The 20,768-nt window shown below is 53.0% G+C and overlaps 1 protein-coding gene across 1 annotated transcript in view; it reads right to left on the reverse strand.

Annotated features, from left to right (window-relative positions):
- Nucleotides 1–20,467, reverse strand: part of Tnip3 (TNFAIP3 interacting protein 3) — a 57,929-nt gene extending 37,462 nt beyond the window's left edge. Inside the window, exons 1-7 of the mRNA XM_077803519.1 lie at nt 20,451–20,467; nt 19,065–19,185; nt 9,097–9,183; nt 6,572–6,652; nt 5,004–5,069; nt 3,864–4,157; nt 2,148–2,273 (exon numbers count right to left, since the gene is read on the reverse strand). Coding sequence (XP_077659645.1) covers nt 2,148–2,273; nt 3,864–4,157; nt 5,004–5,069; nt 6,572–6,652; nt 9,097–9,183; nt 19,065–19,185; nt 20,451–20,467 — 792 coding nt within the window. The remainder of the gene's footprint in view (nt 1–2,147; nt 2,274–3,863; nt 4,158–5,003; nt 5,070–6,571; nt 6,653–9,096; nt 9,184–19,064; nt 19,186–20,450) is intronic.
- Between the last annotated feature and the right edge of the window lie 301 nt (nt 20,468–20,768).

Consider the following 20,768-nt stretch of genomic DNA (forward strand, 5'->3'; position numbering starts at 1 on the left):
CCGGCTTCCTCGAATAAACCCCACCACCTATTCTGGGACAGGTGCTTACTCTCAGTACTGAGGTGCCTGGAAACCTGCCCACCCCAATGGCGAGACCAGGGATGGGTCAATGAGCCCGCAGGTGGCCCTGGACGACCAGCTTCAGCAGGGCTTCTCACTCCCTCTGGTTGTCCCTGACCCCCCTGTAGGAACTTGGTAAGGACAAAGCCCTGGGGTATTCAAAGCGAGTCACCTGAATTGAGTACCCACAGTGAAGGAACTTCTGACAGCCCTGTGAGTGGCTCAGGTGACCTGTCACCAGCGTCTGCCGAGTGGGGGCAAGTCATGAAACAGGGAGACCCCGGCTCCACTGAGACGGTCCTTGGTCCCCCCAATCAACATGTCCAGTGGCTTCTACTTCCCCTACTTCCCGTAGTAGGAAAAAAAAAAAAGACCCATTGTAAAATGGAATAACATAAAGTCCTACATTTCATTTGCCCCGACACTTGTGCCAAGTGAGAAGAAATCTCCCCAAGACCATCACTTTGTGCAAGTGGTGCTCCAGGCACAGAGGTGCACAAGGACATCTTTTCTGGCTTTAAGGACCCTTCACTTTTCCTCACTGCCCATGAGTAAGGTATTGTACATCACATTGCTGTATTATGCTTACTAAATGGTGAATCTCAGGTCCAAAACTGACTATTGAATACGTCACGTTCTAGCGAGTTAAATCTGTTGATCCATCCATTCACGCATTCGCCACTCGGCACATACTTTAAGAGGTTTCTGGGGGCAAGGCCTGTCCTTGGCACTCGGGTCGTGGCAGAGACCAAAGGGTCCCGCCTGACTGCCGTCTTGGGGAGCCCCCTCCTCAGAAATGCACTCTGAGACAGTACTCACAACCGCACTGTGGGAGAGATGGGTGTATTACTGTCTGAGGCAAGTTTTCACCTGAAAGTTGACTTTTTCTTGTGATTTTAGGCGAAATGAGATGTACACGTGGGCCTCTAGGAGTGTGTGGCTCTGCCGCTGTGCCTGCTGTGCCAACGGATGGATGTCCAGCCTGCAGGAATTCTACCCCCGCTGAGCTCATGCTCCAGAGCGGCAGGCAGAGCAGACGCGGGGACACAGAGGCAGCGCGAGCTGTGCCAGGCAGCAGCAGGCTCCAGGACAAGGCCATGTGCCCCCTGGGAAACTCCTAGCACAGCCGAAAGGTCCCCGAGGAGGTGACACTTGTACAAAGACATGAGTCTGACTCAGATTAAATTTTCTTGTTGAGAACCTATGATTATAACCACCAAAATTACCAAACCACTAATTTTCTAATTTTTAAAAAAAGTCCTGCTAGCTATAAATACAGATTAAAAAATGAAGTGCAACACATAAACATGAGCAAAAGAGCAGGATTCTCAGTGGCTTCAAGATCTAAGGTGTTTATTTCCCTGTGCCCAGTTTATGTTTACCTTCAAATGAAAATTTCCCTGAAATTTATATGTTTCTCTTCCCCCAGGAAATTAAGAATTGGTGCATGGAACACACACACACACACACACATACACACATTCACTCTCCTCCTCATCCTTTGAGCAATGCACAACTGCTCCTTTGAAGACTAAGATGGAGCTCGGGTACTGGATCCCTGGCATTTTCTAGGCAGCCCTGACTTCTGCCCTTCCTCTGTGAGAGGTGAGTTGGGCCTTAACCTTGCTATTGACCTTGGGCTTGGCATTCAGCTTACTTCCACGCATGCACCAGGCTGAACTCCACAGCATCTGTCTTAAAGACCCGCCCACTTCCTCAGGAAGCTCCTGTGGTTGCTGAGAGGTGAGTGTTCACAAGCATGCACCTGCTTTATGTGGCTCTGCAGACTGAAGGAGGAAGGAGGAGGAGGAGGAGGAGGAAAGAAAGATGTGTGTGTGTTCTCACTGCCTCTGCAGTTTCTCATTCTCTTGCCATGCCCTCTGCAGAGACACAGAATCCCAAAGCCTCCTGACCAGGTGGGGCTGAGCCACAGCTGTGCTGGTAAAGCTGGTGTGCCCTGTACCCAACCGAGGCGGGGGCCATGTGGCAGCTGGATACGACCAGTATTGGACACTGTCAGTGTCAGTAGCAGGACTGTGCCCGCCCCCCAGGGAGCTCTGGCCTCCACCTTGGGACCTGCTCGGTACCTTGTTAAGGCGTTGTATTTCACATTCATAATGCTCTTTCTTCTTCATCGCAAGAGCATTTTTTTCCTTCAAAAGCTTATTCTCTTTCTTCAGTTCCTGTAATTCTTCGTTTAGAGTTTCCCTTTCCTTTGAAAAGAAAGAACAAGGACTTCAGAACACAATCAAAGTCAGCAGGGAGGATAGTGCAGGGCCCTGTACCTCAGCTGCCCGTGGCAGACAGAGGGCTTCCCTCCTGGAGAAGTGCAGAGAGACCGTGATATTGCCTTTTAGCATCTCCTTCAAGCAGTGCCCTTGGATTGAGGACAGCAGCATCAGGACTGAAGATAATTTTTCTTTATCAAAACTTAGTGCTACTTCTTAGAAGTTTGGTGACCCCAGAAAAAGACATCAAAATCCCCAATCTTCACTTTTCTTGGTCAGATAAATGAGTCTGAAGAATCATCTAGTTCCCATTACTAAGTGATGGATAAGGGACTCAGTAAAAACATTCACAATTCTAAAAAAAAAAAAAAAATCATGCAACAAAACAATATCAAGTATCTCAAAGCCCAGTCCTGAACCAGGCTGCAGCAAAGAGCAGGAAAAGCCAGGGATTCAGGCAAATAGGACCCTTTGCTCAGAGCACCTGTGCCACTGTTGGTTTAAAAGGCAGAGATCATAGCATCCGAGTGTGGTCACAAACCACGTTTTAGACCATCACCTGGAAGCATATTGTTAGAAATAACTGAAGATTCACTTTCAAGGCATTAATGGGCTCTGGACTTAAACAATGTCACCTATTTCTTAACTCTACACAGTGAATAGTAAGCCTGGTTTGAAGGAAATTGGCTGAGAATAAATAAATATTGCACAATATAGGTATCTCAGGATGAGAAAATAGGAAATATATGTGCCAAAATGTGTGATTTTAGTCATCGGTGTTTCCCAATGCAAATCTTAAATTTAAGAAATATACTTTAGGAAATTCATTTTCTTTAAAAGTGAAAGTATTTCTACTTGATTTTATTTAAATAGAATGGGCCAATATACTTGGAAAATGAACCAATCAAGAGAAAATTATTTTAACTAGAAAATGGTCGAAACTCCAGAGGCAAAAACTGCTAAGATTCCTGGTGAGGTGTCATTGGCAAAGGAAGCCACCCACAGGGGGGAAGAGGAACTGCCAGCCCACTGCCCGGGGGCATGCGGCAGGGGTCTCAGCCAGGTGGGCAAGGCCAGGAAAGAGGCCAGGGCCCTGGTGTGACCGTGACTTCCCTGCAATATCTGCACTGCTGTTTTTTCGTAGTATACCTAAAAGGAGAAGCTTAGAATTTAAGATCCTCCTCTCATCCTCTTAGTACCCACTAAGTCCAGTGACTGTAAGAAAAAGCAGGAAGAAACAGAGTCTGCTTTAGGAGGAACCGCCCTCTGGCCTGAGGCCTAGCACCCTCAGCAGGACCCAGGGAGCCCAGATCCTAGCCTGGGACCATTGCTGCAGGCGCAGCCTCAGCCGAGAAGGCGGCAGAGCCTCTGGTCCCTGCTCCATCTGGCTCCTTGCTGTCTTCCTTTGTGCTCCTGGGAAGGGAACCTGCCGCCGCAGGCTGGGTGCCGGCCACACGGGGCCAGCTTTCTCGTGGTCAGTGTGGCAAAACAACGGTGAGAATGTTCAGGGAGACGTGAGGGCGAAGCGCGGTGGAAACGCCCTGTACTCTGCTGGGCGACCAGAGGAATGCCCACTTGCGACACCGAGAACCAAGTGCGGCGTGTGGCCTTGGCGCTCCTCTCCGGCCATAACAAGCAGAGCCCGGGGACCAGGGCCAAGATGTTCCTGTCCACGGCCTTGGAGACGCGCAACCGCGCCCGCGCCGCGGTGCTGGAGCCCGGGGTCCACCCGACGCAGACCCCGCGGGCGCCCACCTCTTCCCGCCGCGGGCCCCGGGCGGCGCCACCCGCGCTCTGGCTCCGCCGCTCGCTCTCCAGCTCGCCCAGGGCGCCCTCGGCCGCGCGCAGCCGGGTCCTCAGCTCCGCCACCTGCGGAAGGAACCGGCAGTTTCAGACCCGTCTCCAGCACCCAAGCCCGGCACCCGACTGTGCGCTCTGCTCGGGGACGCGAGCGCCCCTCCTCAGCGCGCCCCTCCCGGGCAGGGCAGCAGGAGGCCTGCATTTTAGAAAGAGCTTGGCCAACCCGAAAGCCAGCACCGGCCTGGCCCCGCGGCCGCCAGCTCTTCCCTCCTTCCTGCAATCCTACCGCTGCCACCCACAGGCGGTGGGAGCATTACCTTGCACCTTATGAATTTAACAGCTCTGGGTATAAAAAGGGGGAAGAGAGTAAGTAGCAAGGTGGTTGTGGTCTAGTTTCTTAATTCCGAATTATTTAGGGGATTTACTTTCTCTTTCTGAAGATTGAGTGGCTTTCAAATTACAAATTGATTTAAAGGAGATTTTCTCCAAAAAGTTGCTTTCTCACCAAAGCCAAAGCTTCTCAACAGCACAGTGGCTTACAGGGAAGGGGAAAGAATTAGAGGCTGGTCTTGCAGAGCACAGCGTGGATTTTAGATGTCCCCAACAGACACCACCCACGGCCTGCAGAGGCACTGAGGGCTGCTAGTGACCCCGCTGGGAAGCGGGACACATAAGCACACTCTGGGGACAGCACTAGAGGTGGTTTGCAGCCCATTTTTCAGCGCTGTCCAAGGTGCTCCACCACAGTGCTCATTCCTCTTCAGTACCAAGAGGCCAGAGGTGCACCCAGCACCCTCTCCCCTCCGGCTTCCACTGCTGCCTTCCACAGAGGCCTTCACAGCCGCAATCCTGAGCCTCCACGTGGCTGACCCCGACCAGGTTAAGGAGACGCAGAGAGCCAGACAGGGTGCTTACCTTTCTTTCATACAACTCCTTCATGCTTCTAAACTGTTGGTCCCACTGCTGATTGACTTGCAGGAGCTGAAATTATTAAAACCTAGTGAGTCAACAAAGGATTTCTACCCCTTTGCAAATTTGGGCCACCCTAGAATCACTTTTTGAGGTTTCAGAGAGTGGAAAGCAAAAGTGAACAGAGTAACTCCTTCCAGAGAGTTCTCTGTGGGCTGGAGGCCCTGCTGCTCACTCTCACCTGTTCCTAACTGGTTCACGCAGGGAGCCCATTAAGTCTGGGTGTATCCCATCCAGCCCGCTAAACAAACTGTCTCATGTGAACTTTCATCTTCTTTGTTTAATTCGATCAGAATCTAATAAAAAATGGGATGTTGGTGGTTTTCTATAAGATCTACTAATGTGTGAAGGGTCTTTTTATGTATAGACACTGATTATTACAGTGAATTATTTTTCTTGCTTTAAAAAAGTTTATATTGAAGTCTGTACCATTAAATAATAATCATTTGTTTGCAATAGTATTCTTTAAAAGAATAACACATCATTTGTGATACATAATCATTGAATGGATACTATCACATTTTCAAAAGTATAGATTTTTCAAGGAATAAGTTTTGCTGTAAGACAATTTTAGAAAACTCTTTAAAGGTTTTAAACCTCTGTGCTAATTAGAAGACAACACTGTGAGGTGTGTTTTAGTTTCCTTGTAGGGAAATTTGCAATCTGCAGCACTTATCAATATGAGAAGATAGTCACAAATGACAAATGGAAATAGCAAATCTGTCACCTAGGACAAAACAAAATACCGAACCCAGAATGGCAGTTCTTAGATAACTCTTTTGGTGGAGATAGATATGCTATTTAGTTCAGTTCTATGTAATATTGACTAAAGATGCCTGCTTTGTTAACTTTTTATGGACCAGCGTTCCTGTGCTGTAACTGCATTAATCTGCTATAGGTCAGGAATTTTCTATGTGGTGTCAAAGAGGAGTAGATGGTGCTATAGAAGAGACAGTGGATTAGGAGAGGAACCGCCAGGTCGGCCACAGAGGGAGCACTACAGTTGTGACACCGTTCACCTCCTCCTCCGTCAAGAAGAGTAAAGAGGTTCAATGCTCACTGAACTCAGGAAATAAAATCCAGAGGATTAACAATATCTATTCATCCCCACTAACATTTAAGGAATGAATTTTCTAACGTCAGTGCTCCCAGACCCCTAGTGTTGAGACGCCCAATTCACAAAGTCACACCTTCTCAATCAACTGCACTGAAACCCTTCACATTGGGAGTTTCAAGGTGTGCCTCTTGTGTGACACAGGTGATGAGTTCACATGGGGCACATGGAGGAAGCAGCTGAAGTAGGGGGAATTAGGATTGTGAATGCCAAATGAGTTTATGAGCCTGTCATTTTTTTCATTAGGCATTACGTAAATATTGATAAAACTGTTTTCTTTCAGTATGATGCAGTGCAGTATCAGAGAGATGAACACCATCACTTAGCAAAGATAAAAGACAAAGATGCTTGTTCTCAGCACTGACCCATCCCGACGACGTCTTTAACTAATACAAGTTACCTCTTTTCTCTGTTTCTCTAAGCACCTTATCTTTTGTTCAAGAGGATCTGTCAAATTCTTTCTTCTTGATGATTGAGCACTCTTGGGGGAAAAAAAAAGGATTGAGGTAAAACCATTTGCAAAGTAAATAGGAGAAATACTGTCCTTCACAAACACCTGCGTTTAACCAACTCTTATATTGTGATTTATAAAAACACTGGACTCTGGAGCTGAGCGGCAGCTCAGTGGCAGGATGCATCAGCACCACAGACAAAAACAGAAACCCTCTCCCACGGTTCCTTCATAAGGACTTGTCCGGGCACAGCTTCCCATTATGAACAAGATCCCCTCACAGGAATTGGTAACCAAAATATCCCAACAAATCACAAATGTACCCATATAATGGGCAAACCGGAAGTTAGAACCTCTTAAATTCCAATTTGAATCCCTTTCCAAAAAAATAAGAGTAGAGCGACTTACAGAAATGGGGGCAGTTTCAGGATACGTAAACATACGATACATAGTAAACATTTCTCCAGAGTCATTTTCAGTCCTGCCCATGAACATATCACCAGCAAATTCTAAAGAGTGTCTCTGTCAAAAGTCAGAGGGGGCATAGGACCACCAAGAATGAAGACCACAGTGGTCCCTGGAGCACAGCGGCTGAAGCCCAGACCCCAGGACTCAACCCCAGGACAGTGGATACCAGCACGTCAGAGTCGGGGGCACAGAGATTGTCCGGCACTGTGTAACACTAACCAGCTCTTGGAATAAAAGTCTTAGAGTACAAGTTTGGACTGACAATAAATTATTAGCTTAGTGGCTTAATGGAAATGTTAATCATATTTTGGGTTTTTTTTGGGGGGGTGGCTATGTTTGTCAAGAATGGGAATATTCATTTAAAGAAAGCACAGAAGTCCCTGCAGCTGCCTGTCATTGGGCTAAATTGTCACTTGCATAAAGGACTGGTTTCTGTGCTGTAACCAAAGAGTCCTTTAGGTCACAGAAGCCGGAGGGTGATGATGATCTGCGTTCAGCCCCTTACTATCAGGGACTGTGGACCAGGGAACTGCTCGAGGCTCTGCATGAACAGTTAAGAATATTTTCAAAACATGTTGATCTTTGCCAGAAAGATCAGAGGAAACAGTTCTTCTGCCATCAACATGGGATTTTGAGGGCTCTTTCATGAGAAACCATTTATAAAGCTGCATTTCCCTGTACTTCCTTACTTCTGACTTGTACTTTAAGGTTTGAGGGAGTACACCTGTGTAGCTGCTGCTCTTTGCTTTACCTCCTTCTTTCTATTTAGACCTGTGTTGTGACTAAGGCCACATTTTAACAGTGAGCTTCTGTGTAAACTTGCTGTTAACCACAAGAAACTGGTTTGGCTGATCACCAAGAGGGACGTGGAAATCCAGGTAACCAGCATGTTGGTTCCTGTGAGTGACCTTCTCCTTGGGGAGAAGACTTTTAAGAAACGAGATTAGAACTGACTGACCCACTAAGCATCTTGGATCTGGCATGTGCTGAGAGCCAGCCCTACTTGGTGTGGGCTGAGCTGAGCACCCAGTGGTGCAGCAACAGGGAGCAAGTCCAGGTCCCCTGACACAGAGTGCCCCGGACACTGGGTTGAGACTTCTGAAATGGTGTCTCTGTGCCTAACCAACGTCCTCAGTCGTCATGGTTCCTAGTAAGTCAATATCCTGCCATCCCCGCTCACACTCGGAAATGTCAATCTGGGGTCCTCGAAAAGCCCTCCTTGCACTTGTGAGGTGGAAAAAACTCTGTGACCATAAAACATCTGTAGGCTCTTGCCTTCTGGGAGTGCAGATGTGGACAACTCGGCAGTGGGCTGATTTGTTTCCCTAAATAATTTTTTTCTGGAAAAAATTATAAAACACTCTGACCTTGATTCTTATTTTATAAATAAGATACAGATACTGGATTTTCAAAGGGGTCTATCTGGAGCTGGAGGAGCGCTGATTTCTGAGACTCAGCAGTGGTCTTTGTAATTGGGGAAATAGGGAGGGGGGAGGAGAAGACCCTGGGCTTGTCAGCCACAGCTGTATCTCCAGGGCTTTCTCTGAAGATCAGTCTAAATTTTGCCATGGCTTAGATGACTCAAGTGTGTATTAAAATATGGCAAAATCAACCAAATACTAAAATTTGGGGGAAATTTCACTTGGATTTGCTTTGCTTTTCAGTTGCTAAAAAGGCATCTGATATTGCAATAAGTGCAAAGATTTCTAATGACTGAGTTCTAGTACAGAAAAAATGTCCCCCATATGCAATAATTCCCTGTAAGTACTTCCTACAGAGCACGATCTATATTCACAGTGTCTGGGCATTTCTTTCTCTACCATAATACCCATGCCAACTTGTAGATATTAAAATTTCAGCACCACCACTTAGATATCTAAATGAAATATGTGGTCAGTTTCTCATTATACCTTGGTTATCTTTTATTAAGAAACTAAGAAAGCACCTCCATTCATTCACTGTCCATTACCCTCGAGGCCAAGCCATCCCCAGAAGCGTGTTCTTACCTCTGCTTGGTCCGCGGAACTGTCCACAGTGCTCATTCCAGCTGTGCCCTGGACAAAATGTGCCACAGAAGCTGTTTTCCTGGGAGTCTTGGGAAGCAGAAAGAAGAGCGGGAGAGTCTCGTATGGTGTGTTCAGGGTAAAACCAAAATGCAGAATTGGCAAAGCACACCCCACCACTAACTCATGATAGAAAAATCACAATGATCGTTTGCCATTAAAAACAAAGGGAGGTGACTCTGCCTGTGAATGACTCGGAATAAGGCTTATAAGCGCAGAAACCCGGACTTTAACTCTCCTCTTCCAGAGAGGGATTTCCCAGGATGTCTCAAGCGGCAGGCTGTGACTAAGCCGGCAGAGCAGCCTTGCCTGGGTATGTAAATCGTCCTTCTTCCTTTACTGGCAGTTTCTCCCACTGGAGGAGGAAGTTCCCACTGCAGAAAGCCTGGGCCCGGGGGAGCCCTTCCTCAGTGGTCCAAGTGCCATGGACTCCGTGTGTCTCCCAGAGCAGGGAGGGACCACTCCATGTTCCCTGCAGGCATGGTCTCTGGCATGGGGTGTAGCTGTGGAACCCAGGCGTCACACAGGACGCTCCAAGTGCCACTGATTCTTACAGAACTAAAAGAAAATACTTCATTTCAAAGAAAAATGGGCCTTGTTTGCAAATCGAATCTACATTTGGCAGAAGGTCAACCTTGGTTCTCAGACTGGCCGTCCTTTCCACAGGTCAGGGGGGACTGTCACCAGGCACCTGAAATGGCATCTTTTTGCTCTGATGTTCTGCTTTAGTGAGGGGACTCCTGCCACTTTGCAGCGGAGCTCGAGACGGGTACCGCAGGAAAACCTGGGGTGGGAGGTGCTACACCAGTGGACCAAGGCTCCGGGGCTTGCTGGTCGGTGGCACAGGAGGCCAGGTGTACAAACAAGGGAATAAGGGGCTCTGGAGGGACCCAGGAGCGACCAGCCGGCTCCCAGCCTGACGGGCTGTTCGGGCTGCCGTGAGGTCTTCAGGTTCACAGAGGACGAGGAACTCCCCAGGAGGCGAGGGGCTGCAGGCCTGGCCTCCCTCCCACTGTCCTGCGCTCCCCTGTGCTCCTGCCCAGCCACAGATGAACACAGACACACACACACACACACACACACACACACACACACACACACATCCTCCCTGGGCCCTGGCACGTGCGGCTCGGCCCCCAGCCCTTTGCCAGGCCGCCCTCCCACCTGGACCTCGGCTTGGGTTCCCCCACCCGAGGGAGTGCACAGCCAGCATGGCAATGTTCATTCCCTGTCCCCCCGGCCACCTGTCCCAGCACTGCGCAGGGCCACCTTCAGCACTGTGCTGAATGAGGGGCCTCGGGACCCAGCTGTGCCTCGCTCCACGTTCAGGGACTCACCGCTGGTCTTTGGTCTGTTTACAAGATGGGCAGGAGTGAGAGGGAGTGGGCTGGCCCGAAGCAGTGTCCACAGATGCAGGTGGGACTCACTGTCCACTCAGAGCTCTGAAAGCCCACTGACCACCAACACACTGACCTCAGGGCAGGGGAAGAGGCCTCTGGAGGCCACTCTGTGCCAACAGAGGTTCTTTCTCCAGGAGGGGAAATGCTGTGGTAAAGCAAGTTTCCTCCAAAACACTCACAGACACACACACACACACACACACACACATAGACCCAACACACAGACACACAGACACATGCAGACCCGACACACAGACACAGATAAACACAGACATCCACACACACACACATAGATCCAACCCACAGACACATGCAGACAGAACTCACAGACACACAGACACATGCAGATACATAAACAGACATAGACACACACACACACACGCACACACACAGACCCAACACAGAGATACACAGATAAACACAGATATAAATACATAGGCACAAATGCATTGACACAGATAAACACACACACACATAAACACACACACATAGACCCAACACACACAGGAAAACACACAGAGGTAGATACATACACAGACACACATGGACACACACATAGACCCAATATACACAGACACAGAGATAGGCACACACAGACACACATGGACCCACACAGACCCACACACAGACACATGGGAACACACAGACTCACATGGACACACAAGAGCACACAGGACGAAGGCACAGAGTCGTCTATAAAGTCCTAGGTTCCCTCCCTCCTCTTCTCTATCGGTCACAGTAACCCAGGGGTTTACAGGGCGGTTTCTCGCAGCACCATCCCTTGCACCAGCCTCTCAGGGTCCCCCGATGGCCCTCCACTAGGCGGTGGCCTCTGTGAAGCACAAACCCGCACTTTTGCATCTCGGTCACCGTCTGCTGGGGGTAACAGCCAACGGCCCCTAGAGCCCTGCAGGTTCACGCCATGCTCTGGAGAGCTGCAGCTCAGCTGGGCACAGTGGAGCTCCCGCAGACCTGCCAGGAGCGACGGGCACCTGTGGCACGTGCCCGGCTCCCCCTGCCCGGCTCACCCTGCCCGGCTCACCCTGCCCGGCTCACCCCCGCCCACACAGGTGCCCTGCTCTGGGGAGTCTGCTCAGCTTCAGGAGAAGTCTCAGTGAGAGAACTGTGTCCCCTCTTCCAAGGCTGCTCTGATGACCCCTCATCTCCTGTGTGACTAGAGGGACAAAACCAACAAGAGGGACACAAGAAGGAGCTACTGCCATCCCTCTGCAGCTGTCACCTGAGTGCACTCTGCCACTGGTGACGCGAGGGCCTGGGGCTCAGCCTCCGCCCAGCCCTCCTCCCCGGGCTGCCCTCCCTGGCCACACAGGTCAGCACTAGGACCAGCAGCTTGACCTGACCTAGGAACACTCCCTGAGTCACACGACAGAGGGAAGGGACTGGCCCAAACCCACACGTCAGTCACAGCGCTCGGCACGGAGCACATCCCAAACCAAGCAGAGACCCTGCTTCCAGTGATGTGTACAGGGGTGTGAGCACACACACACACACACACACACACACGTTCACATATACACGTACACACGTTAAATGTACACACATCTACACGTACACATGCACACACACACTCTTAAACCCAGTTTCATATGTCCACGCAGATGTGTGCAGGTGTGCACAGTGTGTGTACACACAGGCATCTGTGAAAAGCTGGGATGCAAAGAGAAGCCGGGGAATAATGGTGAGGACACCAAAGCCCCTGGGAGCGTGAGGAGGCTTTCCCAGCCGGGGAGTGGGCATCTGCTGGGCCTCGAGGGGTGGCAGGGCTCTGCACCTCACCAGAGCAGAGGGGGCAAGGCTGAGGCCCCGGGTGACAGCGCGCCCATTTACCTGGAGCAGGTTCATGGGGCATCCGAGGAGGACGGGAAGGAGGTCACGACGGGTCTCCTTAGGGGACCCTGAGGACCCTGGGGCACAGCAGACTTGTGACGAGTGGCTTTTCAGGACCAGCAGGCCTGAGATGCGTGGTGCCTGTGACACGGGAAGGCCCGCCAGAGCGAGCCAGGGAACAGACTAGCAAGGTTACCCTGGGCAAGGACCATGCCTGCCACCGTGTCCACCAGGCCCGGGTGGGCAGGGCGGCCCCAGAGCCCCCTTAGTTGCCGGCTCGTCCTCTCTGTGGGGACCTCAGAGCCCTGCCCCTCCAGCTGCAGGAAGCCTGTTTCCTGATCTCCCCACACAACCTTCTTCCCCATGGGAAGGAACACGTCTCACTTCCCAGAACACCAAGCCTGGAGTTGTCTTTCAGCCACCTTGTACATCAAAGTCTGTGCCCAGTTTATCTGCACACTCTGCAGGCTCTGTCCACCACGGCCTCAGGAACCAGAGACTCCGGGCCTCCTGCCATGCGGGGCAGGTGAGATGACAGGCCTTTTATCACTGGTTCAGCATGAGGGCTGTCCTGTTGGCTTCCGGGTCTTATCCAGCAGGAGCTTTCTTAGGAGCATGTCCAGCAGTGACTGATGTCTGGTTGTGTCTGGCTGGCCTCTCTGGAAGGCCAGCAAGCCTTTTCTGCTAGCCAGACACTCAGGTACCCCAAGGGCTCTCCTGGCCCAGCCACAATCAGTACAGGGTGAGGCTTTCAAATGTCCTTTCCTGTCCCTCCTCTGCTGAGACCGGCCGGTGGCTGTCCATCTCACCCAGAGCCAAGGCAGACTCTTCCCAGTGGTCAAGGGGCCCCGCGGCTGGCTGAGCCTCTGACCTCTCCCGCCTCCTTCTTTTTGCTCACACTGCTTCACCTCCGGCTGCGCTGCAGGCCCTTGAGCCCCTCTCCTGCCCAGGAGGCTTCTCCCCAATGTCCACACAGCTCATCCCCCACAGGGAGCCACAGTGTGGACCTCGCTGTCCTCCTGTTGGACGCCACTCCCTGCCCAGCGCTGCAGCCACCTCCCCTGGTCGTTCCCCCAGCGCTGCATACCACAGAGCACATGTTCCCCACCTCTGTGGAGTGGACGCCACCAGACAGCTCTGTGCCCCTGCTGCCTTTGTGCTGCCTCAGGTGACAGGGCTGGACACTGCAGGCCTCCCTCCCTCGGGAACAGACCATGGTGTAAGCAGGAGACTGCGGGAGACCTAGGGCAAAGCCTCTCTGCTTTCGATGAACAAATCACCTTTCTTTGCTCCTGGAACCTGGTCTTGGATTAGGGAGATGGGATGGATTATCAAGTTCTTATTTTGATGAAAAATGGTTAATTTAGGTTTAAAAGCAGGGAAAAGAAAAGAGAAACTTGGTACATTTTTTCAACAATGTGGTTACAGAAAAGCGTGTGTTGCCTTCCCATAGTTTGCAGTTTCCCTGGTACCCTCTGGGCACGCCGGCCGGGCACTCTGAACTACTGAAGCACTTCCTCTAGGCCCGGGGAGAGAGGGGCTGTCCAGACGGAGGTTCGCATCCACCCAACATCCTCCCCAGCCCAATCCAAAGGTACTCAAAGCCGATATCTGCCTCCAAGTCAAAACCCCAAAGAAGACAGGAAGGGAGGGAGGGAGGGAGGGGGGAGAGGAAGAATGGGGGAGGGAGGGAGGGAGGGAGGGGAAGAATGGGGGAGGGAGGGAGGGAGGGGAAGAATGGGAGAGGGAGGGAGGGAGGGGAAGAATGGGGGAGGGAGGGAGGGGAAGAATGGGGGAGGGAGGGAGGGAGAGGAAGAATGGGGGAGGGAGGGAGGGAGGGGAAGAATGGGGGAGGGAGGGAGGGAGGGGAAGAATGGGGGAGGGAGGGAGGGAGGGGAAGAATGGGGGAGGGAGGGAGGGAGGGGAAGAATGGGGGAGGGAGGGAGGGAGGGGAAGAATGGGGGAGGGAGGGAGGGAGGGGAAGAATGGGGGAGGGAGGGAGGGAGGGGAAGAATGGGGGAGGGAGGGAGGGAGGGAGGGAGGGAGAGAGAAAGGAGAAAAGGAAAGACAGGGAGAAAGAGTCCAAAGGCAGACCAGATTCTCAGACAACTCCACTCGGTTGGTTCTCCTTAACCCGGGGCACCTCACGCCCGCTCCAGGTTGGCGGTTTCCCGGCACTGGTGGAAACGGCCGTCAGGAGAAGGCTTCAAGACGCTGTCCTGGCTTCTCACGGAGGGCACCTGCAGGCCGGTGTGTCAGTTTGCCACGGCATCAGGATGTGTCTCGCTGGGTGTGGTGTCCACCCGTCGTACACTCCGCGACCTTTTTTCCCCTTTTACCTCACTGAGGGCAGCTGATCAAGGGCGGTGGCTGGCCGTGCGTTTGGCCTCAGCAGGGCTGCGAGTAGTGGACTTGAGGGTGGCCAGGAGAAGGTGGAGATGGGCGGAGCAGAGCACAGGTGCTTTGACACAGAGACCACGCTGCCAGTTCCCGAGATCCGTCAGAAAGCATATTTAGAGCACTTATTTGTAAACTAGTCGCCCCAACTTGGGGGCATTTGTCACTCTCGATTGTTCTTTAATTATACAAACGGATGTGTCTTGGGGATGGGTATGGCTGAGAATAGGATGCATAAAATTTACTATTTTGGCAATAAAATCGTATCTTTAAAATAACATCAGGCCGGGTGTGGTGGTGCACCCCTGTAATCCAGCAGCTCAGGAAGATCACGAGTTCAAAGCCAGTCTTGGCAAAAGCAAGGTGCTCATAGACCCCGTCTCTAAATAAAATACAAAATAGGGTTGCAGATGCGGCTCAGGGGCTGAGTGCCCCCCAGTTCAATCCCTGGCACCCAAAAAAAAAAGAAATGACGTCAGGACAGAATTCCACAAACAGGCTCCAGCCCAGGGGTCCTAGCCCTTCACCACCAAGCGCCACTTGGAGTCTTCCTGCTCTCCGCCCGGGAGCCCTGTTTTACGACAGCCATTGCTCTCTAAAGAGGACTTCATCCACCTGTGTCCTCACGATTCCTCCACTGACGTGCATTCTGGATCCTAACTGTCCACGTCTGCGAAGGACACCATGAAGTCACACCTATGTCCCTGCAGGTAACTTGAGGAGCAGTACTCCTGCACTCAGGCTGCAGAGCCGACGGTCCCTCTGAACTCTATCAGAGACCCACCATCCTCCAGATTCAGGCCACACCCTCAGGAACGGATTAGAGCCTTCCGTCAAGGAGAACCACCCACTTTTCTTTTCTTTTGTCCCTCTTCCTCTTTGTCACCAGGCCTATTTTTAATACATTTGGCAATCTCAACACCAACGCACCGAGGCAGCTGCTTTTCCTCAGCCACCGAGACGCGGGTGACCTCTGTGCACTGACCTCCTGCGGCTGCTGGCTACACACCCCATGCGCTTGGGTGTGGGTGGACTTTCTCCCGTTCATCGGGAACGCTGCTCATTTCCTCGAAGCCATGAGTCACCCGGCTTCCTTCTCGGTTCTGATTCCCCCTCTCCACTCCTTCTTGGCAACGCTGGTTAGTGAAAAGGGAACTCCACACGGCTCAGGCCCCTTCATCAAATCATTTCTCCATTCCGCTACCCCCTTCCCATCTCGTGGAGCCATGAAGAAACCGATTCCCAGCTCCTGAAAAGGAGTCTGCCTCCCACTCCGACGCTGACTCCATTCAGTGGGAAAGCGGAGGAGCCCTGCACCGTCCCTAACCGCCATCGGCTCTCTCTTGTTTCACCCTAACAGGGATCTTCTTGCACCTGTTTCGGTTCTATCAGGATCTCCGCGAGAGTGTGAAGGTTTGCTCCGTCCTGAGCGTAGCTCTCCCCTGCACAGAGGGCTGCTGTGCAACTGGCAGCGCAGCAGACTCCAGCAGGCAAAGCAGGGTTTGCTCTGGATTCAAATACGTGGAGACATCGTGGGAGGGAGACTGAGGAAGGTGCTGGAGGGAGGGTGGGAGGGAGGGCGCAGACTCCAGGAAGACAGGCAGGCCACGGTGGCTGGATCGAGTGTGGTGTGTTAGGCCTGGGTGGGGTCCACTCTGATGACAGCATCCTCTGCATCTGCTTGAGCTCTGGCCCAGCTCCCAGATGGCCCTGATGTGAGGGAAGCAGGAAGTGCGGGGCGATGCTTCCACTTGGTCCCATTTGAGGTCCAGAATCTCCATCCTATCAGCCCATGAGGAGATATCTCAACCTCCTGGAACCTGAGCTTCCCATCTGCAGGGGGTCAGGGTTGAACAGCTGGACGTAGAGGAATGTTCTGCAGGATGCTGGCCCAGAGTGGGCACCGAACAGCAGCAGCTAAAGCCCCTGTGATGGGAGACCAAGAGGAGGTGACGCGTCCTTCAGCAGATACTGGGACTCCAAGGTGCACGCAGGGAATGAGTATCTATTCCAGGGCAGGGAGCACCCGTGTGTGGTGACTTGGGGGCTCAGGAGGACATATCTCACCCAGGCAGGGTTGGCACAGCCGGGGCACCCACCAGTGCTCCGGAGCTTGGCACAAATCTCATCTGCAGGCAGCAATGACCAGTGAGCCTCCGAACCCCTGGCAGTCAGTGACTTCACAGAAAAGACCACACAGTGGCCTCCAGCCGAGAGTTAGCGGTGGGTCTCTGAGTCCCTGTTCCTGCCACTTCCCTGGCAGACTCCGAGCACACTAGGGGAATTCTAGGGGCGAATTGATGGCACGTCTAGCTTGACCGTGGCTCTCGAAGTCAAGCTAGTGGTTTACTATTGTTGTCTTCCAAATCTGCCATGGAACTCAGTGCCTTCAGGGAGCAGACAGGTCCTCCCCCAGGGCCCAGGGCCAGTGGGGAAGACAGGTTCACCATGTCGGGCCTCAGCCTGCGTCCCAGGACGTGGACAGGGCCTGAGCCCTCCAAGGGAGCAGGCAGGTGACCAGAGGGGCGAGTGGGCAGGAGAGGCCAGAGGGGACAGGGTGTTTGGGGATCTGCACGGCCCGTGCCGGTGAGCAGGGTTTTGGAGCAGGTTGAGTCAGTAGGTGGTGGCACGTGCACAGGAGGAGACGAGTGAGATGGAGGTGCCAGGCCACTGCGCCTCGGGTCGGCGTTACAGCCCTGTGATGGCGGGGAGTGCCCCACACGGCCCGGGAGGTGACGTGGTCTCTCTGGGGCTCAGTGGACCGTCAAGCACAACGTTGACTGGCAGGTGATGGAGAGGCTAAGGCCCAGGCCCTGGTGTGGCTGGCGACTGGCTGTAAGGGGTGTGTCCCACCTCAGCCCAGGGCCCCTGCCACCTGAGGCTCCCGTGGTCCACCCCCTCCCCGCCTCCCCAGGCCCCTTCCAGCTCCCTGAGTCTCCTTAGCCAGGGCTCAGCGCTCACCCTGGGGAGGAGGACGGAGGACGGGAAACACCAGCTGACGGTGGTGGGAACAGCCCGCCCTGCGCCTCGAGGTGTGGAGACGCCGGGTCTGGGAGGGAGACGCCTCTCCATGAAGCCCCAGAAGCAGAAGGGACGCATGAGCGTGAGGCTGGCAAAGAGCGTGCAGAGAGGTGTCACCGGTAAGGAAGTTCCAGCTGGAGAGTCCTGAGGGCGGGAGGCTGTCGGGGCACGTGGGACTTGGAGGGTGACAGCCACGGGGCCCGAGGGCCCGGACACTGGGGATTAAAAGCAGGTGGGTGTGAGTGTGTGTAAGTGTGTGTGCGTGTGAGTGTGAGTGTGTGTGTGTGTGAGAGAGTGTGTGTGTGAGTGTGTATGAGAATGTGTGTGTGAGTGTGTATGTGTATGTGCGTGTATGTGTGTGTGTAAGTGTGTGTGCGTGTGTATATGTGTGTGAGTGTGTGTGTGTATGTGTGTGTGTGAGAGACAGAGAGAAGCACGCACAGGCTGCCAGTGCAGACATGCCCAGGAGTGGGGTGTCCCCTGGTGATGTCAGGCAGACCCAAGGTTGGGTTCTGAGACTTCCTTTAAGAGACGGGGATACCAGGTGTGGACGCACGCTAGCTATAATAGAGCAAATATTTGTTCAGGGAGACCAAGGTCCACCAGCACCACAGAAGTCCCTCGGTGATCTGCACCTGCCACGTGCATACAGAAAGGAGAGCTGAAGTTACCGGTAGGTCTAAACTCTTTATGCCAGGTGTGCTCTCGACTCCGCTCCTTACAGTCTCTGGTGACCACTAAGTAGGTGGTCATTGCAGATGACCCTAGGACCATCAGGGAGCAGAAGAGTTCAGGGGGCCCTTCTCATGTGTTTCTAAATGTGGTCCACAGAATTCTTAGCTCAAGCTGAATCTTGAATTTTATTTGCTTAAACAAAGTACCACAGATGAACATCTTCAAAGAGGAAATTCAAACGCCTTTGACTTTCAAGCAAAGAACAAGGAAACAACAACAACAACAACAACAACAACAACAACAACAAAAAGCCCAAGGCAGGGCAGGAGCAGTGCGGCTGCGGAGCACGCCTGCCCGTGGGGACCCCCCCTCGGGTCCTGCTCCTGCCTGGAGGGGCCTCTGCCCAGGACTCTCAGCAGCAGGAAGTGACTGAGAGGGAAGCCCTGTGGTGCTCAGCACCGGGCCCTCCAGGAAGGGCTGCCTGCAGTGAATGTGTGGGACTGTCCCGCACACTCCTCCTGGAGCAAGCAGTCGGGCAGGGAGGGAGATTTGAGGAGGAAGCCTTCTTACCTTTGGAGGACATGCATTCCTGTGACTCAGCGTGGCCTCTGGGGGGACCCCTTTTGGATCAAGAGAAGCATTTCTCTCTATCAGATCCCGGATTTTATTGTCCAGCTCCACGCTCTCGCACCTGCCCCGGGGACAAGGGAAAGTCACATGTGACAAGGTCATGAAGAACTCTGTAGGGCTGTGAGTTTGTGAATGCGGTGGAGGTGGCACCGGTGCCTGGTTCCTCTCCAGGGTTTAGGGGAAGCAAACTTGGGCTTAGGAAATTCATGAACTTAGGTGCATTCAAGGGCGTGAGCCTGGCAGGGCCGGGATCAGAGGATCTGAAGCACAGCCTGTCTCCTTACCGCCTCTGAATACCTGCGACTAACCTGAGGACAAATTCCTAAGCCATTTCCAGCTGCCAATTGGAAATGCTTCACATAGCCCAGGAGCACCTGGGAGCTACCTGGAGGAGGACCTGGTCCCACTGCCTCATCCTGGTGAGAACAGAGGGAACCCCCAGCCCTTGGACCCAGGTCCATTTGCCTTCCCTTTGTACCAGGTGGGTGTGAAGGAGGGGTTTCTCACTAAAAGCACAATTCCAGAGCAATGCGTCTGTCGTGTGGTTTGGTTCCTCTGCTTCTGCTGCCTGCTATTTCTCTGACCCGTGGCAGAGAGCACCTGCTGGAGGATTTCCCAGTCTCTCAAAACACCCTGCAGAGGGAAGCCGATGGTGCAGCAGCGGCCGCTTGGTCAGGGGAGCTCCGCAGCCAGGCTGTCAGTGCTACCCACCTCCCTTCCTTGAGCCGCTGGGCATGCTAAACAGCTGGCCCCAGCCTGGCCAGCAAGGTCCTCTCCTGTGGACAGAAGACACCAGAATGAAGCAGGAGGGAAGGGGCAGAGCTGGGAGGTACAAGGTGTCTCCACAATGGCCAGTTCATGACCTCCCTCTAGGGGTGCTGCTCCCTGCCTGGGGCTGTGTGGACCTCCTCAGATCTTTGTAATGGATTCTCTTTCCCTCTTTTGTCATAGAGCTAGTTTTGCTTGGCTTTTTTGTAATTAAAAAAAAAAAAAACCTACAACTCTAAATAACGAAGCTCAACCTCATATTTGTGCTCCTTGTTCCTGCAGGCTGTGATTCCTGTGCCCATGTCCCGCATCAATCCCACCATCAATTACTGGCTTCTGGTTCTGCCGTCAATCTTCTGTGGCCCAAACGTTGTGCCTGCACAGTGTGGGGCTTGGGTGCACACTGGAGCTTTCCCAGGACCCTCTAAGGAGCATTGTGACATCCCTTTAGTAGGCTCCCCACAACCTCCAGATTCACGAATTCTCCATCCGCAGAACTGGGCTAGAGTGGATGTGAGGCCTCGAGGCAGCTCCTGGTGGCTTCTGACCTGGACTCACCTGCGAGGGGTCCCCATGCTCCTGGTCCCTCCCCCTCTGTGGGGAGTGTGTTGCCCAGCAGTTTTAGACAGGGCCTGAAATGTGGCCCAGACAGCGGCCTGGCGCCTGCTCTCTCCAGCTCCTCTCTTCCAGCTTCCAGCCAGGTGGCCCATCCTGGCTCAGGGAAGGCCCCCGCTGCCCCCAGCGCCTCAGCCTTTGCAGCTGCTTCTGTGGGACTGCTCCCACATCCTGCAGGTCCCGGCCCCGACGTCGCTCTCTGGAAAGGCTGCCGAGCACCTGGAGTGTGGTCCTCAGCCCACCACGACTGCCCCTCGGCTC

This window comes from Urocitellus parryii, chromosome 10 (genome assembly GCF_045843805.1).
Source record: "Urocitellus parryii isolate mUroPar1 chromosome 10, mUroPar1.hap1, whole genome shotgun sequence".
Taxonomy (NCBI): Eukaryota; Metazoa; Chordata; class Mammalia; order Rodentia; family Sciuridae; genus Urocitellus; species Urocitellus parryii.